The 27,259-nt window shown below is 40.5% G+C and overlaps 1 protein-coding gene across 1 annotated transcript; it reads right to left on the reverse strand.

The window, feature by feature from the left end:
• Nucleotides 1-5,784: 5,784 nt before the first annotated feature.
• alkbh8 (alkB homolog 8, tRNA methyltransferase) lies at nt 5,785-23,443 on the reverse strand. The gene is made up of 12 exons (XM_012859367.3): nt 23,246-23,443; nt 22,181-22,314; nt 20,698-20,798; nt 19,520-19,642; nt 19,188-19,283; nt 18,820-18,924; nt 17,169-17,239; nt 12,909-13,015; nt 12,544-12,701; nt 10,631-10,902; nt 8,399-8,548; nt 5,785-6,476 (listed from the first exon to the last, which is right to left on the reverse strand). Exons 1-12 carry the CDS (start codon nt 23,384-23,386, stop codon nt 5,853-5,855), a joined length of 2,082 nt encoding a protein of 693 aa, XP_012714821.2. The 5' UTR covers nt 23,387-23,443; the 3' UTR covers nt 5,785-5,852.
• Between the last annotated feature and the right edge of the window lie 3,816 nt (nt 23,444-27,259).

The raw sequence follows: 27,259 nt of genomic DNA on the forward strand, positions 1-27,259 counted from the left end.
GGGAAAAAACATTTTAAAGGCTATTAGCATAATTGCTGTTAAAATGTATTCAATACCCATAGTCAACGTGAAGACACTGCTAAATTGTTTATCGGATGTAGGTCTTGTTGCCGAGAGGCCCACAAACAATGGTGGAAATACTGTTTCTGCACTGATTTTGGCTCAATATTTGGGGTCAGCATCCAGCTGAAAAAGCCACAGCTGAAGCATTTTAATTTCACCTGAAAAGTTATTATTATTATTATTATTATTATTATTATTATTATTATTATTATTATTATTAAAAATGCCCTAGTACTTTAAAGAGATCCAATGCAAAGTCTTGGTAGAGTTTAGCCACCTCACCATGTCTAGGTTTGGGCAGGATGGACAGAAAATACTTTTTTCCCGGGCATGATGAGTCAGTTCCAATCAACAGGTATACCTAAAAAAAATTAGAACGTCAAAATACAGTTCAACTTGTTTTGTCACTCCTTTCAGAAATATAAAATCATATATTATATGGATTCTTCACACAATGCAAAATGTGCAAAAGCCTTTATTTCTTGTAATTTTGATTATTGTGGCTTACACATAATGAAAAACCAAAATGCATTGTCTCAGAAAATGTAAGCCTTGCATAAGATCAATAAAACATAATACTTTAAAAAAAAGATTCAGGATACTGAAAGATGTGTTCATTTTAATGCACATAATAGTTGTCTCAATGAGACAACCTGTATGAATAGAGCTTAAATAATAAAAAAAAAAAATTGTTAAATACTTGTTTAACAATTAAAAGTCCCTAACAACCCTATCCTAACCATCTCAAACAATTAAATTATGAATTAGTTCCATTTATTTTAATGAGATTGTTATGGGTACCAACAGTTACACCCTTGAAAATATGTCTACATCAAGCAGAGGCACTTTTTAATTGAAATAGCATTGGCTTTTAGAGAATATGTTTGATTGGATTTAAGAGAGGACTGCACAATTCATCAGCATCTTCATGAGGTAAGAAACAAGCATCAATAAAGCTTCACTCTGTGCTTGCACCATTTAAAAACAAGAGTGTTAAATAGTTATAAGCCTTGGATCACAGCTAGCGTTTAACTTCCAAATGATTAAAGGAATTGAAAATGTATTGTTGAATCATTTCTTAACTCTTAAAAAAGGTGGAAGGTAGGGTTTTGTGTAAAATGGTACTTTACAGAAATAAGAAATCCTCTGCATAAAAAAAAAAGAGCTTAACAGTTAGATTTTTAGTTAGATATCAGGGGTTATTTTGACAACAAAAGAAGAAGAATAGATATTTCCTTTGTTGTCCCCCAGTGGGAAAATCCAGGTGGACAATGGGGCACATACACACAAAATGTAATAGAAAAGCAAAGAAAATGAGAATAAGAAACTGTACCGCAAGGAAACATTTAAAACATATGAAAAAATACTGTACTCAAAAAGGTGGAACTCGGTAGGGCTGTTTTAAAAAAACTACTACTACAAATTTAAAAAAGTTATATATATATATATATATATATATATATATATATATATATATATATATATATATATATATATATATATATATATATATTTATTTATTTATATATGTAACACTGCTCTAGTTTCCCCTATGAACTTTCTGACATGCACATATATATATTTATATATACGTGTGTGTGTGTGTGTGTGTGTGTGTTAAAAAAAACACACCAACAGTATTTTCTCTCATGTTCTCCTTTCAAATCAATGAAAGCAACTTGACCATGTATAATTCAGACCCAACATGGGTTTGTATCTGTTGGTCCCAGAGGAACTAAGATCTTCACGGATGATTTGAATCTGAAGCCGAGGACAAAATACCTTTGGGCAGCACAAGGGCAAAACTAATAAACATGCTTCACATCACATATACCCCCATTAATTAATGCATTTCTTTTGTCCTCACAATTATACGTATTGTACTTGGCTTATAAGGTAAATTAAGTCCTATACGATAGTGTTTCTTCTGGCTGTGTGTGAGTGTGTGTATTGCTAAATAAAATAAAGGCACGCATTAATAATACATCATATCTCAATTGATATCCATTCCATACTGATATGGAATGTATAATGTCTTGAGAAAAAAAGATGATAACAAAAGGGTGATGATGAAAGTGATCAACCCACAGAAGCCTTAATCTGAACTCACACAGAAAGTGAAAGAGAAAAACGTAGGCGGCAGGCTGGTCCAATTTGCTGAAATGTCATTGCAGCAACTCAAAATGGTCAGGGAACCGGGGGGAGGCCAATCAATAGCATCAATTCCTTCATCCTCCAGGAACCGCCTGCATACTCTTGCCACATGTGGCGGATTATTATCATGATCCAGGGGGAACCCAGGACCCACTGCACCAGTGAAGGGTCTAACAGTGAGTCTAAAGATTTCATCTCGATACATAATGGCAGTCAGGGCCCTATTGTTTACTGGTCTGTACGTGTGTAAAGAGACAAACACTGACCAAACTGATCATTCTGAACAGCAGAATGGTTCTCCTCAGCTTTTTTGACGTCTATCACATGAGCTCAACCTCTTATCTGTGAAAAGAACAGGGCGCCCGTGCCGAACCTGACAGTTCAGCTGCTCTCTGGTTAACTCCAGTCGACTGTTTCTAATGGCTCGCTCAGAGACATTCACATTGGAAGTCCCTTTGTCGGGCTCTGGCAGTTCTCATCTGCACAAAGGAGCAGATCCGGGTCCTGCTGAAGGACTGGTGAAGCTTTTAAGTCATCCAGGTCATGATCATTCCAAAAACAGTTAAAAAACAAAACAACTGGACTTTTTTTTCCAAAGTTTGAAGACGTTTCGCTTCTCATCCAAGAAGCTTTCTCAATTCAAAGGTCTGAATTGAATTGAAAAGCTTCTCTGATGGGAAGCGAAATGTCTTCAAACTTTGAAAAAAAAGTCCAGTTGTTTTGTTTTTTAACTTTTTTTGGAAGGATTTAGGACCTCTTTTTTAGATTGAATGTGGTATATAGTCAGTCATTATGGCTCCACTCAGACTTCTTTTTTTATTGTCCGGGTTTGTTCAGTAAAATTAGAAAATGCTGGACCTAAACAGGCTGAAGCAGCTTTAGGTCATAATGTCTCTCTTTTGTGCTGGGACACGTTTTTTTTTTTTATCTCTGTGATCTGGACAGTTGTTCAAGCTTTGTTAATTGTGCTGCGGGTGAACTTGCTATTTGTACCCAATGTTTGATTTAAGTAATTATTTTTTTCTAATAAAGCATTTTAAACTTGTGACAAGAACAATCTTTTGTGCAGAACATTGATTTTTATTATTTATGTTTTTTCTACGGCATCCCTCAAATTGCAGCACCAAAACAACAAACATTACACAGTTTAGGTTTTATAAGTGCGATTTTAAAATAAAAGAGAAGAAAAAAAAGGAGAAAAAAAAGAAGAGAAAAAAAAGAAAGGAAAAAAAGAGGAAAAAAAGAAAAAAAAGGGAAAAAAAGGGGGGAAAATAAATAAATAAATAAAAGCTGTATATGTATGTTACAGTGCTCAAACCCGTGAACCATAAGGCGCTGCTCATTTTCTAAAAAAGAAGAAGCACATTCGCCTCCTTAAAGGTGAGCGGCTCACACGGGGCCTGGAGCGCCGCCGTACTGCAGCCCTTTTCACAGGAAAAGGTCTGGCAGGGAGCTGATACGGCTTAGTTCCAGCTCAGTGGTTTCAGAGCAGACGCTGACCTCAAAGACGCATTAAAAGGGAGTGGGGTACAGAGAGTAATAATAATAAAGTCGAGTGAATTATTGGAAAGGCCGTGCACGATGAAGAACGTTCAGGAGGTTTGATTAAACTAGCTCATGCATGAGATCTGCCATCGCGAAAGAAGTCTGCTTTAGATAGTTACATTTATCGTGTCAGGATTTACTGTAAGAGAACTCCCATGGCCGTATATCCCTAAACATTTATAGCTCTGTTATCTTTCCTGTCACTCTAACTGCTTGTAGACTTAATTCAAACCAGTGCACACCCTACAAACGTCCGCATTCAGTCCCTGGACGGGTCAACCACATCCAGGCTCTTAATGACAGAAGAAGGAATGCAGATTACATGAAAAGAGAGATGTACGAATTTCAACTTTTTTTTTTCCAAAACCTATTTATGTTTTCAAAAAGTCTATAAGATTGTATTTTTCTTTCTAAAATATTCTATTGCCAGCTAGATAAAAAGCAGGAAAAGAAATACATTTCTTACATTTTGATAGTCAATTCTTTGATATAAACCCTGCACCATTTGCCTCTGACACCAGGATGTTCTTCAGTAACGCAGTCCGTACTCCTGCATGAAGGTTTACGTTATATCCCCATTAGATTACACGATTGAAAGCACCTAAACATGTATTTAGTGCTCCACACATCTCAAATCTATATAAACGTATATTAAAAAAATTATATAAAAATGACGAGTGGAAAAACCTTTAGACAAAAAACTTCAGACTTAAAATTTAGTTAAAAAAATAAAGCTTCTGCTAAATACTTAGGCAAAGAAAAAGAAAAGGTTTCCATCTAAATAAAATCATTAGATTTGGACTGGAGAGAAAATATAATATACATCAAAATTCTAATTATTTCTTTCATAACAGCTTAATAATATATTTTATTATTACAGCTATGTCATTTAGAATTACATGTTTAAATTGAACACCCACAAAATTCAGTGATAGTTTTGAAGTGCTCATTGTACAGAATACTGTGCCCTCTTTGGCTTTCTGCTTCTCACAAAGCAACACTTGCTCCTCAGTTGTAGCTTTCAGTGTTACCTTGATACCAAAGTTTTTATATTATTCACAAATATTCCCAAACAGATTTCTCTTTGCTGAGGGAGAATGGAGCGGCCTTTTTTTTTCAGCCAGGTGCCAGGCAGTGTGCAGCAACAGGTGGGGGAGGAGCGTGGCTGCAATACTCTGTGGTTTTCAAACCTTGGCTTTTTAAAACCTTTGTAGCCTTGATAGCAATAACTGCCTGGTGCATAATCAGCAACCGCATAATTTTTTATTTTCTTTATGTAGGTTAAATGTAATCAAATCTATTCCCCAATATCTGTATTAGTGCGTTTCAGCTCAGAGAATTTATAAAGAAAAAAATCAGAATCTCAATACATCAGACATTTTTAAAACTTCAGTTCCCTGAAGAAGGCAATAAAACCCGGAAAGAATGCTTTTAGGATTTTGGCACCTGATGACTGGAACAATCTGAAATCTGAACTTCTGCAATCGTCTGTAAAGCTGCGTGAACTTAAAACCTTGAGTAAAAAACTCTTGAATCTAGGCTGACTGCATGAAAGTGTTTCTACGTGTGTTTTATGTTTATTACTCTGTTGTCTTCGCGCTGGAACTGTGAGGCCGCTCTATTCGCCAAATCTCCCCACAACAGATCGAAGCTCTAAACTGGACAAAGCTGATTAAATAAAGGAACTGAACGAGGTGATAAAGGGCAACACGGTTCTGGGTCTTCATCTAAAGTTTCTATTGAGACTATATTTGTACTCGCTTTAAAGATCAAGGCTGTGCGAGATATTTGAGCTCACCTTTGACTACTACTTGGATTTAACCAGGAAGGAGACGAATAAAGCAGAATAAACCCCAGAGAGGACAAAGCATGGATGGGGAACTGGAGCATTGATGACATGTAAAGATAATGAACTAATGGAAACTTATTTACACAGTTTATTTCTGTCTAAAAAGCATACTTTAAAAAAAGACATCTTTTATCGGCAGGACAGATGAGGATAAATTGTCACATAAGCAAAGATTGAGTACGATCTTAACATTTATTTCACTGTTAAAACTGTGCATCAGCATAAACATTACTTTAAACTGTTACTCCTTCTGTAATACAACACACCAGTTCCCTTGGTCATGGTAGCTGGTCTGCACCCTGACTCCGTTCACCCCACAGCAGAGCTCCTCCAGCTCCCCCTGCTGGAAGACGTGGTAATACCGATGAAAGACGGGCGCCGCACTGCCACCGGGAACCTGATTTGCGTCGGCAGTAGGACTGGGTTTAGAGTCTGGGCTGGTTCTGCTGTCAGAAGACGTGCTGGAGTCCGAACCTGGACTGGGCTCCCCTCTGGAACTGAACCTGCAGGATGATTCTTCATCTCCTTGTGTCTTCCTCCCTTTCAGGTGCCAGGGAACCAAAAGGTCCTGGGAATTAAAGGCTGTACGGTTGGTGTGAACACTGAGCTTGCCTTCGTCTTTTAAGTCTCCACAATGTTTGCTTTCTAAACGGCTGCTGGTGAGGACGTTGGGCTCTGCATGCGGTTCTCGGCTCTCCTCTGGTACGCCTGTGCTTTTCTCTCCATTATGTTGTTTGCTGTGGTCTTTAAGGTACTTAGACTTCTGCTTGTTGTACTCTTGCTCATAAGCCCAAACGTAGATGAGCGCCAGGCCTCCGGGCTTCAGAAGTCTCACCAGCTCCCTCACCGCTGCCAGCCGACGCTCCTGCAACACACCAAAAAGATTTAAACCGCGAGCGTCTGATGAAGGGGCGCAAAACGTGAACAAATATTGGTCTTTTGTGTGTCTGATCTCAGTAGGATCAGAAAGATGAAAGCTAGAACAATCCCATAAGAGAGTGAAATGAACACTGTGTTACACTTTCATAGCGGATTTATAATGTGAACCTGTAGCTTATATGCTTTAAAAAGGTAAAGTCACTCTATAAACATAAATAACATTTTCACTTGTGTCCTGTCAGTTTAAACTCTGGAAAAGCTAATTTAAAAAAAAAGAAGACAAATCCACACATTTATTATCAGAAAAACTAAGAGGAAACCAAACTATCAAAAAACATTTTTTTCCTCATATAAATTAGACCACAGTGACATCACTGGGTAAAATATATCCACTTTAATGATTTCATGTCTATGCGTTATTTCAGGTTGCAGCTGAATTTAATTAAATAACCAGGATCCCAACAGGAAATGTTATCGCTTTCATTTTTCCTCAGTGAAAATAAGTGCGGCTGCACGTGGTGACCTGTGGTTAAACAGGTTTACCTGTGTTTTAAATTTTAAGGGGTAGCGACGTCACAAGTAAAGGTTTGAAAAGGATTTATAGCTTTTACATTCAATAGTGACTGTGTTAGGGTAGGGCCCCATTCACACATGACTATGGAGTAAAAAAATCAACCCGAGGACGGATTGTCTCTCATCTGTGTGATTTGGTCATTAGAGAATTTGAAGAACTGAAAACTCTGGCCTCACGCAAAGGATCCAACCTCATCACTCCCACACCGGGCTGGTGCACCCACCTCCAAATCGCACATGCAGGGAGATTTGCTGGGACGGCACAAGAAGATGAGTTTTTTTCTGGCTATATTTCAAATGTTACATGTATGTGTAAAGCTGTCGATGAAAAGCTTTGTATGGTCCTTAATTTAGCTGTAAGGAGGAAGGGAAAGAAGAATTTAATTTAGATGACTAACCGATGTGAGTTTATGATCTTTTAATGAAAGATATGGTGACCTACCAGATTTTTAATATTTAGGTTTTAATAAATTTAAAAAAAGGGGAAACTGATACTTTTCCCCATTATGAACAATACCATACATACTCACTTTTTTCCAATAAGTTCTTATTTTTTTATGAGGGTATGAGCTGTTAACTTAATTTGCTTCTTCATTTGGCACCATTTCATAAAAAGATTCATTTCATGAGGATGAACAAATAAGTAGATATCAATAAATACAAATTATTGGAAATCAATCCAAGTACAAATCAACATAACACAGTCAATAGAGTGTAAAACATCTTGTAAAAGCATTTTTTTCGTCCAAACCGAATACTAGTAAGAATATTATCATCTAACTTACACACGACACGTACGCAGAAAGCAAAGCAAACTGTTGTAAGGTGCAGCCAGTAGAACCACTGTTTTCTCACTTCATGCATGTATTATTGATCGAGCTGCACAATATTATAAACCTTCTAGTGGTGATACGTGTCTGTTTATTTATTTTCTCTCCTAACGGCACCTTTAGCATCTTGGAGAATGTCGTTTGTGTCCAGTGATGGCGTCTGCCGACCCAGTCCAACTGGCTGCACACGGGATTAGCGTTTACAATGCAAGTTTGTAACCCTTAAAACACAAGAGCCAGCAATTACTGCACTCCAAACAGTTGTTTGCAACATGAATATTGCACACAGACATATTGTGCAGCCCTGATTATTAACATTATAACATAACTGCCCGCATAATTGAGGTTACCCCAACAACTTTAAGTATCCCCACACCAACTCACACAGAATATATTTTGCATCACATTGGGATAACTTCATAGTTTGTAAAATTGTGTCCAATGCATTTTATTTATTGGTGTTTATTAGTTCAGGAGCAAAACTGATTGAGTCCACGGCTCATACCTGCGTGGAAAAATGGTGTATGACAGCGATGGAGATGCAGGCGTCACATGAGGCCGTTCGAAGGGGGACGCTAAGAGCGTCGGACACGAACGCGTGGAATCCCCTGTCGGCGCAGATCTGGACCAGAGCGCCGCTGCGATCACATCCCACCTGGTACCAGACAAAGTCAACACCGAACGTAAGATTTAAGCACGGCTCGTAAATAAAACAAGACATCAAAGAGTGGGGGAGGAGGGAGGAACTGAGAAGGTGGAGGTGAAGAGGAGAGAAAGCAAAGACAGCTGGAATGAAACTAAAAAAGAAGAGAACAGAGGTTGTTAGATGGTCACGACAATAATTTTACAACATGTTCAGAGTCAAATTCAGTCAGACTTCTTTTGGTCTCGTCCCAGAGGAGAAAAGGTGAGGAAAGATTTATTACGCACATGCAGGAGAGCAGCCATTTTTCTTTCGGCTCAATCCGAAAATGTTAATGGTGTCAAACTGCAGAGGAAAAGACAGAGGAGGGGAGCAGGACGGAGAGCCAGAGAGGAAAGGATTAAAGAGCGGAAGAATGGAGCCCTGGCTGAGGAGGAAATGGGAAGAAGCTGAAGAAAACTCAGAAAAATCGGTGCGCGACCCGCATAATCACACTCTTCTCACTGATGATTTATTACAGCCGCCGTGTGAGTCGAGATAAGCTGCTTACACGCTTCTCCTAAATCCCCAAACATCAATATCCTCGTGTGCACGCGTAAACAGAGCATTTGGATATTGCCATGGAAACCCAGCTAATGCGAAGCAGGAAGGCATCCTGCAGAGAGCGGAGCGAGAACATTGATCTCATCCTTTCCTCTGCTCCACTCAGATCCACGCATTTCATTTCTTAAGGAGCAAAGCGCGGCGTTGTGTAACACCGGTGTTTTTTTTTTGTCTTTGTTTTTTTCTCCGCGGCTAACGTGAGCAACACGAGGATGCGGAGGTGCGTAGCGGTGCAGCCCTTACCGGACTGTGGCAAAGACATTCGGCTTGTGCAGCAGCATCCCTAGCTGACTGCTCAGAGCTTGAGACGGCTTTCCTCTCTCGTTTTGACATCGACACAAAAAGCTGGAGCAGCAACACCGAGACCTCTGAGTGGTTCTTTGAAACGCTTTCAGGCCTTTTCTGCTGTGGACCTGTGAGCTTTGGATAGGTGTGCATAAACACAGGCACAGGGTTCTAAAAATATATCTATTTTTGGACTATTTATAAACACTTATGACTTAAAAGAGAGAATACTAATAATAGCAATAATAAAACTACACAAAGGCTCCTTAAACCATCCAAATATGTACTGAGAGAAGGGAGGTTACTTCCCTTTTGCAAGTCGGCTGCTTGTACCCAGGATCTAGTTCATGCGGTCATGAGGCTACTTACTTATCAGGTTAGGTCTCAAGGAAATTAGTTTTTATTTACGTGTTTAACAGTAAAGAGTGCAAAGTATAAATACATTGCACACTCTTTAGAGTTTTACTCTGCTGCTGCATGTCAGGAAGGCCTCCTCTCTTTCAGAGCTTAAGGCTCTTCTTAAAACTCCTGTTTGCAGAGGCATTCTGCACATCCTGAGAGATTGACTATTTCTAATTAACTTGAACTATTTTAACAGTTTTTAACCATCTTATTTTCTATTTTTTAGCTTGTCTGTATTTTATTTTATTTGAATCCTACTGCTATTTTCAGTTGTACATGTACAGCACTTTGTTGTCCTTTGTTTTTTATGAAGTGCTTTATAAATAAAAGTGGTAGGGTATGCTACTTTTCAGTAAAATCCCAAGAAATGTTCTCAGTAATGTAAAAAGGCAAGGCACAGAACGCATGTAGCGTGTTTAGACTCACAAAACGCTAAAAAATGTAATTTTAATTGCATTTGTTCGGTTGCCAATCTGAAGCTTTTAATTCTTTTAACTGTGTATCACTCTCTCAATGAAAGGAAAGCCCAAAACGAATACACGGGTAAAATAACAAACATCAACATGTTTCAGAGCGGTCGGGGAAACAAGCACCCATAACACTCTGGAGAAGCTTGGGTTGGTTTTCGCCTTCACTCCTACTTTAGGTCATGGTAACAGAAAATGCCTGTTTGCTGCCTTTAAACTGCTGCATTAACAACAGGTTTCACATTTCAATGAGACACAGTGAAGTCAATACTGAAGATTTCCCTTCTGGGGCCACGGACGGTTTCCCGACCTATATGCATGAGTAAATGACGCCCACCGTGACCAGCTGCGGGTTGACTCCCAGGTACTTCCCGTTCCCGCACCCCACGTCGGCCAGGACGCTTCCAGGCGGGAGCGAGGACAGGAAGCGGCAGACGCGGGGCCACGGAGTGTGGCGGGTGCTGCTGAAGTGAGCGGCGATGGCGTCGTACACCCGGTGCACGTACTCCTCCTCCAGGCGGGCCGCGTCGCCGCGGCAGCAGGGAAGCGAGGGCGGGGATGGCCGGCAGGAGGCATTTCCTCCCTGACTGTCGCAGGCAGAGGGGAAGGCTGGACGGGGGGGGAGAGAAACATTTAAATCCATGTTAGAAGATCCCTATTTTACTTCAGTTTCATTTGTCACAATCAGCAGCATCATCGGGTTGAAGAAGGAGTTCTGGTCAGAGATGATGGGAGGTGGCTTAACCTCAGACTGAGGCAGAGGTTCACCTTCCAGCAGGACAACCATCCTAAACATGCAGCTGAGCTACAGCGGGAAGGTTTAGAGCAGGGGTGTCCAACTCAAACTTCTATATTGGGCCACTTTAGCAACATGAAGTCATTGAAAGAGGGCCGGTTGCACATGGGCAGATGATACGTTTGATTTCAGGATTTCATTACGGTTCACATAGAAATATATAAAATGCACAGTAACATAAAAGTAGCACCTTTAGGCCCAATTTAAACAGTTTATCTGCAAAACAAAAGCTGATATTGGGGTGAGTTACACTTTAAACTCTCATCATTCTGCATCTCTTCTTCTTCTTTTGGACGTTTCTGGTTTGTTTTAATGTGTTGTGAGAAACATCTAGTGGCAGGATGCTGCTACTACACAGTTTAAAAAATTAACATTTGCTACAGGAGGCACAGTTTTAGCCACTTTACACACTTTAAAAGGATATATGCCTCTACCTTATGACATGATATGCCTTTTTTGGCTTTTGACAGCCGGATAAATTGCCTTGACAGGCCAGATTTGGCCCCCGGGCCTTGAGTTTGACACGTGGTTTAGAGCAAAGCATATCCATGTGCTAGAAAGGTCTAGTCAAAGCCCCGATGTAAAGCCAACGGAGAATATATGGAAGAGCAGCTGCTCTCTATTGATTCTGACTGATTGTTTAAGAATTTACCTTCGAACCTGTGACCGACTGGCATTGGGTACAAAATCCTACCCTAGAGTTCTCCATTTAGCAACTAGATTACTCCTGAGTACTACTGGTGGCACTTTATGTTGTTTAGGGGTGTCAGAGTCAATGAGAAAAACTGCAGTCTATAGATGTGCAAAGCTGATACGCATACGCCAGATAGACTCGCAGCTCTTATTACAATGAAAGGATGTTTAACTGAGTCTGTGGTGAGCTGAATCCAAAGGCACGCCACACTTTTCAGATTGTAATTTGGAAAAATGTTAGAAAGCCTTTTTCTTGAACCATCACAGATACACATTGTCTTACGGTGGTCTGTTAAATAACATCTCAATAACAAAGACAACATGGAGGCTTGTGATTTTGACATGAATACACGTCAACGTTTATGTAAATAAGTAAACACCTCAGTCATTCAGTTTGTAATGAATCTACATGATAAATAAGAGTTTAACCTTTTGAATTGAACATTTACTGACTTAATAAGTCTTTAAGCGGTGACCCATCTGAGGATACATTTAGAGTTGAACACATTTTCACATCTATAACCTGCTTAGGAATGAGTTCTCACTCATTAGCAAGAAAACAACCCTTAAAAAAATGGCATATGAAATATAAACCTGTTTAAATACAATTTTTAGTTACCTATACTTATTGAATTTTTGACCATCCTTAAATAAAATTCTGTGTGTTTCCTCTGAGGTTAATTTTCCTCTGCATTTCACCACAGGTTGTGTGTCTCGACTCTGCGCTGCCTGCACTACGCCGGCGTATCCAACGTTCTCACCACAGCAGCAGGGTTGGTGTCTGATTTTGCGGAAAGTAAAGGAGGTGCGGGTGCCCCTCTTGCTCAAAGTGAGCCCGCTGTGGGAAGAGACGTCCGGCTCTGGAGCGGCGGAACGAGGCTCACAGGCTGGCACCAGGTCAAACTTCCGAGGGGTGATCCTAACAGAGGGTAAGAGACAGTTTTATTAGACGGCCATTATCTGTAAAAACTAAAAGAAAGAGAGAGAAAAAAAACAGGAGACGCTGCTTTGATCAAGTTCAAGAGATTCATGCATTGGGAAGAAAAGGCTTCCATGCTTTCCAAAAACCTGGGTAAACCCATTAGAAATGTGAAAACAGATGATGATGATGCACAGTCCAGCCCACCCGTGAGTCCAGAGGTATCTGCTCTCCCCCTTCATCACCAACAGGCTCCGTTCAGGCAACACCACGGGAACAGCTCGGCCGTCCGGGTGCCGAAACTCCATCACCGCCTGCAAGAAGACGCACCCGAGCATGAACACGCGGAGAAAACACTCGGCGGCTACAGAAAAACTATTCCTCTGAGGTAAAACGGCACTGAAAAAAGGCTGGCAGACTATCCAGGGACACGACTTTGTGTCTTCTTGGCACAGATTCATCGATTTTAGATCTGCAGCGCTTTAACGGCGCTTGACTTAAAGAAGTTGGTCCATGTCCTGCTGCAGAAGCATCTTGCACCGAGAGGAGGAAATATTCCTTCCACAATGTTCTGGATCTCTTCCAAGAGAGAGAAGCCCACCTCCCCTGCTTGCTCTATCGCTCCTCCAGATGAGATCCCATCATTCTGTCCATCTCCTGCAGGAAGTTGCCAACTTTACAAGCTCCTAAGGTTGCTCATCTAAAAATGTTGCCCCAGTCCTCCACTTTATGATCTACCTGCAACTTCTTTTGCACGTCACATATTTTCTCAGAAGCAGTAAAGCTGTTAGGGCAATGAAACCGAAGCTTCAGAGGAAAATTGTGACTTATTTACAAATGTTACAATTAAAACCAACACGTTTTTCATTCAGCCATTTCCTTTTAATAACAAATACAACCCGGGCATGTTGCAGACGTTGAAATGAAAAGTCCGACTTCAGATCGTCTTTACCCAGAAGTCCTGTATAAAGCTGTTCGTCAGGCCGCCATCAACCAATCAGGTTTGCGTCTGCTCTCTGTTTTAACCAGCAGAGTGGCCTCCATCCTGGCGCCTGTGTTTGATCCTAATGTTTCCCTACAGCGCGTCACAGCCGGCGCTCTGCGGGGAAATTACACTCCCACAACTTCAAACTGCATCTCTCCAACTTCTGACAGCAGGAAAATTGGATTCTGTGAAGGGGAGGTATGCCTGTGTGTGTGAGTGTGTGTGTGTGAGTGTGTGTGTGTGTGTGTGTGGGGGGGGGGGGGGGGGGGGGAGGAAGAAGGACACAAATTTGTGTTTTCCTGTAAAAGAGCATGAGAGGCTCCAGCCGATGATCAGATCTTTGCCTCAGTCCACACCTAACCTCGTTCCCTCTGTCCCCCAGAGAGCCAGGAGAGGACTGCGCCGTTCCCCTCTGACGGAAAATTAACCAATCAGTGGAACCGGTGGAATGTGACTGAATCGATGGTGGTGCTGGGAGACCATGCTTTTCTATAAAACTGCTCATCCTTCTCCCTCTCACTCTCTGTACACCAACACACAAGCTCCTCTGTGACTGTTTTTTGTGGGATGAAGGAATGCATTTCTCAGCCCTCTACCGAGAACACAAGTAAAAATTGACTTTTTGCCTTAAATTGTCCAAACAATCCCTCTGAGGTGTTATCAGAAAGTGACATCTATTATTTTGGCAAACATAATGCAGTTTAATGTTAAAGTTCCAGCAAATTTTAAACACAAGCTTTAAAACCAGGGAACTGCACACGACAGGATGGCAGAACTCTCTACAGTGGGCATGCCTTACATGTGGGATCAGGAAGGAAGGAAGGAAGGAAGGAAGGAAGGAAGGAAGGAAGGAAGGAAGGAAGGAAGGAAGGAAGGAAGGAAGGAAGGAAGGAAGGAAGGAAGGAATAATGAAAGAAGGGAGAAAGCATAAACAGAGGGGTATCATAAAGGAAATAATCATAAAGGGAGTGGAGATCCTGAAAAAAATGAAGGAAGGACATAAGGAAGGAAGGAAGGAAGGAAGGAAGGAAGGAAGGAAGGAAGGAAGGAAGGAAGGAAGGAAGGAAGGAAGGAAGGAAGGAAGGAAGGAAGGAAGGAAGAGATCATGGGGAAGGAAGTGATCATGAAAGAGGGATCATGAAAAAGGGAAGAAGGAAAGGGATCAAGAAGGAAGGAAGGAAGGAAGGATGAAGAGAGGGGTATCATGAAGGAAAGAATCAAAGGGAGTGGGGATGTGAACAAAGGAAGGAAGGAAGGAAAGGAAGGAAGGGAAGGAAGGAAAGGAAGGAAGGAAGGAAGGAAAAGGGGGATGGGGGGGAAGGAAGGAAAGAAAGGGATCATGGGGGAAGGAAGTAATCAAGAAAGAGGGATCATGGGGGAAGGAAGTAATCAAGAAAGAGGGATCATGGGGGAAGGAAGTAATCAAGAAAGAGGGATCATGAAAAAGGAATGAATGAAAGGGATCAGGAAGGAAGGAAGGAAGGAAGCATGAAGAGAGGGGTATCATGAAGGAAAGAATCAAAGGGAGTGGGGATTGTGAACAAAGGAAGGAAGGAAGGAAGGAAGGAAGGAAGGAAGGAAGGAAGGAAGGAAGGAAGGAAGGAAGGAAGGAAGGAAGGAGGGAAGGAGGGTAGAGTTCTTGGGGAGGGAAGTGATCATGAAAAAGGGAAGAAGGAAAGGGATCAAGAAGGAAGGAAGGAAGAAAGGAAGGAAGGAAGGAAGGAAGGAAGGAAGGAAGGAAGGAAGGAAGGAAGGAAGGAAGGAAGGAAGGAAGGAAGGAAGGATGAAGAGAGGGGTATCATGAAGAAAAAAATCAAAGGGAGTGGGGATCATGAAAAAAGGAAGGAAAGGGGTCATGGAGGAAGGAAGGAAGGAAGGAAGGAAGGAAGGAAGGAAGGAAGGAAGGAAGGAAGGAAGGAAGGAAGGAAGGAAGGAAGGAAGGAAGGAAGGAAGGAAGGAAGGAAGGAAGCTAAATATATGGAGTCGATGTAACAGAGCAATAATAGAATGGTTTTAATCAACACATTCTCACGTTTTAGAATGGCCTAGTCAAAGTTCAGAAATAAATCCAAAGGAAAACCTCTGGCAAGGTTTAATTTTATACTTTTATAATTTGTTTCTCACTTCAGTTATTTACTACTTTACGGTGGCCTACGACATAAAAAAAATCCATATAAGACTGGCTGTAACATGACAAAATGTGGAAAGGCTTGTGGTTTTTGAATACTTTGTCCGGGAAACGCACATAATAAAACAGTCAGAATTTATCTGGGGCCAAATCTGTCCCTGCTGTCAGCGTGGTTCCCCCCATGTACCAAACCTATGACAGGTCACCCAAATCCTCACTGAAAGAGTCGATGAGCGCCACACTGCAGACACACACATCAGCAGAAAGCCTGACTTTCTGTTTCTGACCCCACAAAGTAACTCCAGGCTGCAACACAGGTGTTGCAAGAACATAAAAACAAAGCTGTATTCTAAATATGAATGTTTCTTATAACCCTTAAAGTTTCTAGAAAACAAGTCATGAACCATATTGACAAGATCCAAATATCAACATTTATGATAGAAGTCTGAGGAAAACTGGATCACGGGTCGAGAAGGAGCCGATTCATTCATGTCATTAGACCTGGAAACTAATAAAATCCCATTTTCACTAACATCTTCAAATAAAATGAACCATAACAAGTTGACAGCTAAAAGGGAGAAATCTTGATTAACCATGTACAACATGTTTAATCAATCATTTCCAAAAGTGAAACTCATGTATTATATAGCTCCATTAAACATAGAATGAAATAATCCAAGCCTTTATTTCTATTCCTTTTGATGATTGCGGCTTACAGATAAGGAAAATCTGAAATCTGCTATCTCAGATAATCAGGATGTAACATAAGTTTAATTAAAAAAATATATTTTTCATCCCTAAATTCCAAGTTATGGAGTCAGAGACTTGCCAATAGTCTCTGACTCCATGAGGGAGTAAGCCCCAGAAGGTCATTGTTAGAGAGGCTTGTTCACAGCATGCTGTATCCCGCTCCTCCACAGAAAGTTGAGTGGAAGGAAAAAAAAAAGTGTGACAGAAAACAACGAACCAGCAGCATGGATAAGTGCAGCCTTAAGAGGATACTGCAGCAAAATGTATTCAAGAACGTGGTGGAGATGCACAAGGAGTGGACTCCTACGTGATCCAAAGTACTTTTTTTGACACAGAATTTTGGGTTTTCATTATCTGGCAGCCATGATCATCAAAATCACAAGAAACAAATAAACATTTCACTCTATGTATAATAACTATTTAATATACTCGTTTCAATTTTTGAAAAGAGTGATAGAAAATATCAGAAATTATGGTCTTTATGACATCCCACTTTTTTTTTTTTTTTTTAAACGTACCTGTAGATTCTTACACAAGCTGAATAAAAGGACTGAACAGTTGGACCAGAAGTCGCAAAGCGGACGCTCAGAACACAAAAGCTTACCTTTGCCCCAAGACTGAGTGACAGGATGGTGTCCTCAAAGGCAGAGTGAGTGTCAACATGAGGAGGGATGCCTGAAAAACACGCAAAGCTGAGTACTTCACACTTTTATTACCATTTCTGATGTTTTCAGACCACGTTTAAACCTTTGAGTTATGGAGCTGAGGATGCAGGGATGACAAACCTTATTGGTGCGTTAAAGAGGTTATGCTGCCACCTAGTGGTACATATAAATAAATTCTTCCTGTCCTATTTTATGGCTAAATACAGTTACAGTATGTGCAAAATAATAATAATAATAATAATAATAATAATAATAATAATAATAATAATAATGACACATAAAAACAGCTTGTTTTTTCTAACTAATGTGCAGGGATGGACATTTAATGTTCATTTTAGTAACATTGAAAATTCTAACATAAAAAAATTAGGACCATTTATGTTTTTTTGTACAATGTAAGTTATGCAAACTTCGGAAACAAATAAATTAGGACATTTATTCCCACACAAAACGGCTCAGACAAAGGACAGTAGCAGTCCATGAGTGCTATGAGAAACAAGTAGAGGAACGGTCTGACGGTCCTCACACGTTCACCGTGACAGCAGACCACAAGACTGTAAAAAGAAAGCCTTAAAAACCCCAAAAGATCATCAGAGGGTTACTGCTGCTGCTGATAGGCAAGATCGAAACAAGACACGTTTATGTTTCATGGGAGGTGTGACAGGAGGACATATTTAGTCTCTGAAAAAAAACACGACTGTCCGCCTGCCAGGGAGAACCCAGGAGAACGGCAAACCTCTGGAGCAGCGTCCAAAAACCACATCCGTTCTAATGGCTATAGTAGAAGGCAAGTGGACCTCTGTTATTCCTTGAAGACGTTTCACTTCTCATCCAAAAGGGATTCCTACCTAAGCACTTAGGACTGTGGTGTCCTGGATGACTGAAAACCTACACCAGCTTTAAACATAGCAGTAACTCCACCAAGGACAGGCTGTGGATCAGGAAAGGGAAAGTCCTGAATCGCTCTACAAAGAGCAGAGGTGCATTCGCATGACTGCCCTCTTTTCTTTCTATTAAGCAGAGGAAGATTCGAGAGAGTGAATGTGGGCTTTAAATAAAAACAAAGAATTTTACCAAATGTACGGCATGTGAATGCCCTATAAAGCATCCAAAATATGAAAGAAAAGACGGCATCAAACGGTGCAAAATAACATTGATGTAGGCTGGTGTGCCAGTAAAGCACGCAGTAAGATGTCATCCTTTGGGCCAAAAAGTTAAGCCTATATTACAAAAAATATAAACTGCCATGATGAAAAATAGATAATTTTTTTACTTTTAGCTGTAAGGATTTGCTTAATTAGAAATATTGCCACTGTATTTCTGGTGTTTTTTTTTTTTATCTTTTGGGTTGTTGTTTGCTTTGGAGAATCAGAGATACTCCTGGGAATCAAAACATCCTTTAGAAAAAAAAAAAAAAGAAGTATTTATGAGACATGATATGTAATGCTTGAACAAATACCTAATTAAGTCGTATTCGCTCTCAATGCAGCCCAGGTTGTTGGCGTTGATAAATTGAGAGCTAATGTTAACAGTGTCAAAAAAAACAAAAGCGCTGACACCAAAAAGCAAGCGGAGGCTGAGGCCGCTCACCCTGTCCGGCTTCGTACTGGTTAACGGTCAGCTGGTCAGGCAGGACGCTGATGAGGCCGTCCTGCAGACATCGCTGCAACACGGCCAGACACTCCTGAGGAAGACCTGGACCAACACACAGTACAGTTCACAGTCACTTCTTCTCTGATTTCTGCTCATATCTGCAATTATAAGGCGTTGTAAAGCAACAAAGAACTTCTTTAATCTACTTCTCCTTGAAATAAGCAGGGCCGCATGCAAACAAGCTGGAAGTAACCAGAAACCAAACAAAACGGGACGATCGAATCGTTTAATACTCGTGTTCAGATCTGTTAAAATTCTGACCCTTAAAACTTAATGAAACACATTTTATGGTTTGCAACGATTACCTGCAGGAAGTGGCTTGTCCTTGTCCACGTTGTTGTTGTCGTAGCGAAACTCAAAGCCGTAATGTTTCACTTTCCTGTGCTTCAAAGCCTTCTGAGCTAAAAACAGAAAACAAAATGCATGAAAATGCAGGATAAGAATCGACGACAATAAACGTTTGAACCTACGCCAGAATTTGAACAAACTTTACAGCAGTTAGTCGTAGCAAATTAACACTAAATGCTCACTAAAAATAGTGCGCTGTCATTTTTTTAACACTGATCTTGGTCTACTTTCATTTTTTTAAGTACAGGTCTGTGAAAGAACGACGTGTTGAAGCTCTAATCTGTGATACCTTCAGTAGAAATTGACCAATCCACAGCAGCGAGGAGCAGCGCTTCTTCCTCTGGTGACACAAAATCCTCCAGCAGGGTTAACCCTTCGGGAAAACGGACCGACGCTTCCCCTTCGTTCTTCACTGCAAACAAACATCCGCGACGCATGCAGTGAAGCTGGACATACCGGCGGCAAAATGCGGGAACCTAAAGGAGGCGCTGTAGCGACGGTAACGTGCAAAAGTCTTGAGTCGTCGCTCAGAAGGCCATTTCTGTCCTGGGTTGCACTCTGGACCCGGTGGAGGAAGTGGCTGAGAGGAGGGTGTTGTCCAAGCTTAAATCCATCATGGACAACACCTTTCACCCCCTGCACCAGACTGTAGAGGAGCTGAGCAGCTCCTTTAGAGACAGACTTATACACCCTGCGTGTAAACAGGAGCGCTAGCGCAGGTCATTCATCCCTGCTGCCATCAGACTTTACAATGCCACTGCACTATAACCTGGTGTAATAACACCGTAACAACTGTGCAATAACTATTTTTCACCCTGTGCAATAACCGTGTACACTGCAATAACCGTGCAATAACTATTTAATATTTTGATATTATTCCATCCATCCATCCATTTTCCGACCCACTTAATCCCTCATATTATTCTATTTTTATTTTTTTCTCTATCCACTGTATATATCTGGATGTACTGTACATACTTCATGCACCTTTTCCTCCTTTGTGCACCTTCTGTTGCCTATAAGAGCCGATGTCACAAGTAAATCTCTCCATTGTGAGATCAATAAAGTTCTCTCTTATCATTTGTTTACACTTTGCTTTTTAAGGCTCCAAAGTCTTTAAAAGGTAAAGCGGTTTCTCCAGGCTTTCGCAGGCTCCTTTAACGTTTTTCTTTCGACTTTGGATATTTTCATACACAGCGTGCATTTAACAGCGAGGAAGCAACGATGAAAAGAAAAAAAAAATGATGGGGCTAAAAAAATAATAATCTGAGAAATCCGTCATCCTTCTGATGATCATCTATTGTGTGGCAAGGTTTTCAGACAATAGGGCTTTTAGGAATTAGGAGCACCTGAAAACACTGAAAGTAGGCTTGGGTCCTCAGAGGCAAAACAGAAGGAAGCGATGACTCAACACTTTTGCCCGGTGCTGTATGTCTGAGCTGTGTGCTGCTATCCTGAGGCGTGTACCTGAGTCAACGTAGCTGAGGTAGAGAGTGACGGCGTTCCCCCCAGACTCCAGCTTCTGCCCGTTAAGCTGGGCGTGAGCTTTCCGAGCGCCATCTTCAGACCTGGAAGAGCCAACGACCATAAGATCAGCGAAAACCAACAAGGCGTTCGGGCCAAAGAGTCCCGTTATTTAAATCAGGATCGACTTCAAACAAATCCAACAAAACTCGGTTCCAGAGACTAAAAAAAAAAAATTGTCAAACAAATTGGCAAAATTCCAGGAGATGCCTTTTTGTTAGCATATGTTAGTCCAGGGCTGAAGTTAATATCTTCTTATTTAGAATGTTATCTATAACACAATAAAAATAGCATTTATTAACCACACTGGTTTACATTCTCTTTAATTTCATAGTCCACTCTATCTATCTATCTATCTATCTATCTATCTATCTATCTATCTATCTATCTATCTATCTATCTATCTATCTATCTATCTATCTATCTATCTATCTATCTATCTATCTATCTATCTATCTATCTATCTATCTATCTATCTAATGGCTTTTACTCTTATTGCAGACTTTGGTGCCCCCAAATCTCCTTTTAATTTATTTATGTAAACAAGGTTATATAGGGCAAATGTTTTTAAAGAATACTGTCCTTACCGCAGAGGACAGGCAACAGTCTTTTTAATCAAGCTCAAAAGAATTAGCAAACTGAATGAACGTTCTTTAAACGAACGTTGTCTCTAGAATCATTCACACAGCCCTTTCTGACAGAAAATTTGACTGATCTGTTTAATTAAAATATTGCATGTTCACATTTTGTGAGGCAGGTAAAAAAAAAATAATAATCACAATATAGGTTTTTGTTATTTTCTTTTATTTTTTCTGGCCCTGGAGTAATTCAGACTTAATGATTGAGCTCATGTGACAAAACGTTTGGACATCCCTTTGTTAGACAGTCTCTGTGTTTAGAGGATTTTATTCCTGGCATCCCTCCGGTTTTGTGGTTTAACTGTTTGCGCTCACTTCTTTACAACTAGCCTATTCTGTCTAAACTCATTATTTATTAAACCAGCCGCTGTTTGGGGATTTTGATTTTGTTCTTCTATGGTTTTATAGCTTATCTCCTTTATTGTTCTGTTTTGTTTTTCTTGCTCTGTGACATGGAGTGACTTGAAAGGTGACTTCAAATAACATCTATCACTATTATTTCAATGTAGTCTGGAAGGTGTTACAAGTATTTACCAGTCACGGACAAGTAAGGAAAAATATCTGCATTTCTATACCTAATTTCCTCTCCCATTCTCTATAAGTTATATGCATCCATCAGTTTTTTTCCTATTATCTACTTATTCCATTCCTCGCCCTGACACTTTCAGGATTTTGTGTGTTCCATATTAAAAAAAAAAATTAATGTTTTCAGTCCGAAACAACGTCTCCACTCCAAACTGGAACAGACTGCCTTTGTGATAAGGGGCAGGCTCTTGCTGCGTCGGTACCTGTACGTGGCGAAGGCGTAGGGCTTCTGAGGAGGCATGAGCAGACTTTCCAAGTCTCCAAACTGTTTTAGAGCAGCAGAGAGATCCTCACGACTGACGGCGTTCCCCAGGCCTCCGTTGGCCACCACCAAACTCTGCAGGACAGGACAGGACGAGAGGATGAGCGAGTTTGCACATATGCTTCAGAAGGCTGGACTGCTGAAGCCACTAAATGGACTGTGAACTGCTGAAACCCAAAACGGTCACTGCACCACACTCGCATAACTGAACATTTACACATTTGTACATATGATTCAGACTGTTGAACTGCTGAAGCCACAAATGGACTCTGTACCACATTCGTATATTACACGGATTCAATAATACTCTCCTGGATACGTGAATAGCACACTGTCTATTTCCAATGCATTGTTTACATTGTCTTACATTTCAATTGTTTACAAAAATCGCTGCTGCATCTTTATCCTGAAAATTAGTGCAATTTACTGTGATTTTTCAAGCTGTATGCAAACGAAATTTCGTTCTGTACGCACTTTGTGCATACAAAATGACAAATAAAGTTATCTAATGTCTAATGTCTAAAGTTGTCAGGCCAGCTGAGGATTTTGCCACTGAGCAAACAGCTGTACGCGTTTGCTCCAAGCTGGTCGGGCTTTCCTTGGAGACGATAGTTTAACAGTATTGGACTGGGATCTTAACCATGTTTAGCACACGATCACGTGGTTCGTGTCAGTGTTTAAGTTACTGATCTGACCTGTATCACTCAGCACAGTGGTGCATTAGATCTTAAACGAGCAGAAAGGGGGGGGAAGACCCAAACAAGGCCACCTCTGCTAACACACACACACATTTGGTTCCCTGCTTATTTGAGTCAACACGTGTTCCTCGCGTTGAGAAGACAGTAAACACCGAACACGCGTAGGTTAAATGAACACGTGTAGGGCTTATTTACATTGTCAGGTGGGATTCGTGTTCTGCTTTGTTTTCTTTAAGCTGAAGCGTCCCTGGTGTTAAAGTGTGTGTGTGTGTGTGGGGGGGGGGGGGGGGGGGGTCTGTTGCGTTTACCCTGGAGGGATGCGGGCTCGTGTTGACGCCTTCATGCTTCAGTAAAGTGTGGCTGGCCTTCAGCTGTTTTTTCAGCACTTTCTTGTCTTCTTTGCTCCTTCTGGCGGCGGCTCTCACGTTGTTTACCCCATCACGGTCCATGGTCCGTCCCTCTGTGCTGTCCGGGTGCAACAAAGCGCCGCGGTACCGTGGTTCCCCCCCTCCCTCCCGTCTCCCTTAGCGACGCGGAGCTAAAGATGGACGGTTACCGAAACAAACGGTTCTGTTCCAAACGTTTGCAAAACAGAAATAATGTAATTAATAGTTCGCATAGATTGTCATAAATTATGCGAATTGTTAAAAGTGCGCGTGGAATACACAGGAACACCAATAACTGATGGAGAACAAGTAAAAACTATAGTATTTTATTTTTATTTTTTGTTATTATACTGTTAACATGTTTTTTTATTTTGTTTTTTTGCAGAGGTAGTCTATCTGTTCAGTTTAAAGCTATAGTTGGTAACACTTTTTGTTATACTGGATAAAATCGTCCTTCCATCCTGATCACCAAACTGAGAGCTACTTCATCTGTACTGTTAAGGGTCACCTGTACTGACCTTAGTTTGAACTATAAGAGTCCAAGCTCACCTTAACTTTACGTAATATAAATACGTTTTTAACACTTATACACAAATTTATGTAAATACAAGTATGATTAGAAAGGAAGGGCAACTGAATATAATAGCATTTTAAATGCAGCTCACTGGAAGGTACTGAAGACATAATATCAAATACATTTATGTGCTGGCTCAGCAGCTGTAACTGATTGGTTCCTTGGACCAACTTCATTTTATACCTTTACAGTTTTACTTTAACAATGATTTAAAAATTCAGGTGTTTCACTTTTAGCTCCAGCTGTATTGAGACAGGGTCACAGTTTTCATTTGCTAGATCAGGGCTCTTATAATGTATTAAATGAAGAAACATTTTCCTGTTTTTTTTTGTTTTTTTTTTTGTTTGTTTGTTTGTTTGTTTTCTTTTTGTTTGTTGTATTCTTTTGTTCTCTGCCCCCATTAAAAAAACACTGGCCCTGGTCAATTTGGTCTAAAACCTCACTTTCTTTTTTTCTTTTTCCCTGGCAAAAATAAAATACATGAGAAGAAAAGATATTTTAAAAGACAAGAAGCAAAAGAATTACATTTATGTGTTTCATATTAATTCTATTTAATCCCCCTGAATTAAAATGCCTTAATTACATCAAAAAATATATATTATAAAAAACAAGAAATTAAAATTATTAAATTGAAAATGCAGTCATTATATACATAGACAAAAGGAATAGTCATGGACATTTAGGAGCACATTTTAACAGAAATACATGATGGCTGTTTGGAGATACTGCAGACTGTCAAATGAGAAACATTCTGAATAAACCCAACCAGAACCAAACTATTACTGTTTGTCATCTAAGCAGGATTAATCCTGCAGTAAAGTAAGGTGGTGGCAGCATCATGGTGTGCAGTGAAACGCTATGAATCAAGGGAAGTATACTTAGTTTAGAGAAGACAGCACTTTTCTTTTAGACCCACAAACTTAGTTTATCGGTTTGATGGTTTAGGAACATAAAAAAAAGTTAAATCCTTTAGTTTTCTCTTCACAAGTAGACAGGCAAGTTCCTTTTAGATTTCTTAAAATCTCCATGCAGGTTTCTCACTGTTTTTTTTTTTTCATCACCCCTTCTAAACTTACTGATATCCTCACACAAAAGCTAAATGATTGCGCATCACGCCGGATAAAATGCAAAACTTCGAAACATAAGTCCTGATGAGATATAAGCATTCACACATTTAAAAAACGGGTCAGATCCTGAGCTTCACAGCAAGGGTGGCGACTCTGGGTTTCATTTGTGCATGAAAACAAATTCCTGCATGACTGTCCCACTTGTGGACCATCTTTGTGTCCAAACACATTTATAGACTGGGGGTTAGTTGTGTAACCGAGCCTTCACCTGTCCAAATCCATCTCATGTGCCGGGGCTCAGCGGTGAGAACCCTTCGTTGTTGAAACAGCCCGCTTTGTTTAGTCTGCAAAACAACAGCTGGTCTGAGGGGAGACCACTCTAAAACCCTCTCTAACACGAAAACAATACTCTGCATGTTTCTTCTAATCATGCTGATAAAACCCTCTTTCGTTTGACTCCATTTGTTGACATTGGTCATCACTACAGGAGTGCACAATCAGTAACCTCTTTCCAGCTCACTCACATATAAAGCTTTCACTATTTATTTTACATTTCCTGTTCAGAGATGAAAAATGAAGTTTAAATAATCAAAAAAACAAAACAAACAAACTTCAGATTTTCCTAAATGTGCTGAATAATGCATGGCAAATGCACTGCCCGTTTTGTTCATTCTGATGCAGTTTTTCTCCCCTGAGGTCTCATCAAAGCAAACCGATTTCCAAGTCCCCTCCAAGCTCTGAAGAGGCTGTGTAACGGGGAGAAGTAGAGTGAAATCCCCATGCGTGCGCTGATGCATGTCACCCCCTTCAGGAAGCCGAGGTCAGCAGCCGAACTGGCATCTTTGTATTCTAATTGGCGCAGCCTGAGGGACAAAGAAACCAGATGCCGCCTTTTAAAATAGTGTGGATGATCTGGCTCTATTCAACGACGGACTGTTGGAAGACGTCAACGTAAAGAGCCGAGTCATAAGGAAACAAATGAAGCGTAGCAACAAGTTGGTGGAGAAAGGAAAGCATAGACAAGTAGGCATGTGATACTGAGGATGTCGGGACTTGTGGGACCTTTGGTTTAGTTGGTACACTGCAAAAAGGGAACTCAAAGAAGGTAAAATCCTCTTGAAATGAGAGTATTTTTCATTGATTTAAGTTGGTAAATCAGACTATTTGCCAATGGAATAAGGTTTTTGCACTTAAAATAAGAACAATTCATCTTCATCATCTTATTTCAAGTGCAGGATGTCTAATTATCTTATTTTAGGGGTAGAAATTCTCATTCCATTGGCAGATAGCCTTATTTAGCTGCTCAAATCAAGGAAAAATACACTAATTTTAAGAAAATTTTACTTGCTTTTAGTTCCCTTTTTGCAGTGTAACTTTGGGTTTCAGTTTTGTGCTTCGGTTCATTCTCCATTTTTAGTATTTATTAGTCTTCAGCTATTGTTATTCCATTGTTTCTACTGTGTTTCATGTTTTGCTTTTGTTTTTCAGGTTTATATACAGAAGATCCTCTGGCCATTGTTTACTTAGTTTCCCTGACTCCTAAATATTCATTTAGTATCATTATCCAGCAAAATCCCTTCAGTTTTACTCTAGCTCATGCCTCATCCACACTACTGTCTCCTAGTTTTAATCAACCTCATACTTCTTGGTCAGTAATTACTACTTAACTCTTTCAGCAGTTGTTCAGCCAGTTCCTTTCCAGACCTGGGTCTTAGTTCATGCCCTCGGTGTTCAGAGTCCTGTCTGCGTCTGTCGTTTCCTTCATTTGTTAAATCAGCGGTTGAACCCGATCTTGCCTACCTTCTGCTGGTTCTTCTTGTTGGATGTCTGTAACGGTGAGACAAAAAGACACAGCCAGAAGTCTAGCAGGATGCTCGCCGAACCAAAAAGTGGTAATCAGAGAGAACCAACCAATGGATCCAAGCTCCCAACGGGTTGATTTTCTGCACACAACTAGTACTTGAGCTCCATGATTTGTAACTGAGTCATCGGATCTGTGCCTGTTTGCCTCTGATTCCCAGACTGATCAGGGTCGGGAAACGACTTGGATCATGTTGCACGTTGGGATGGTGCAGAATAAACATATTGTTCAGAGAGCTGAGTTCTGGAGATTTTCCATTTTCACCTCTGGAAGCGCATTTCTAAGGCGCAAAGTGCAGCTCATTATGCTGGTTGGTCTTGAAATGAGGTAGCGGCGTCTTTATGTTGTTCATGAGAGTTCTGCTGCTCTCCGCTGAGGATGTATTCCAGTGGTGGATATATATAGATGGGAGTTTGTGGTCAGGGACTTTGACA

This window comes from Fundulus heteroclitus, chromosome 18 (genome assembly GCF_011125445.2).
Source record: "Fundulus heteroclitus isolate FHET01 chromosome 18, MU-UCD_Fhet_4.1, whole genome shotgun sequence".
Classification (NCBI taxonomy): Eukaryota; Metazoa; Chordata; class Actinopteri; order Cyprinodontiformes; family Fundulidae; genus Fundulus; species Fundulus heteroclitus.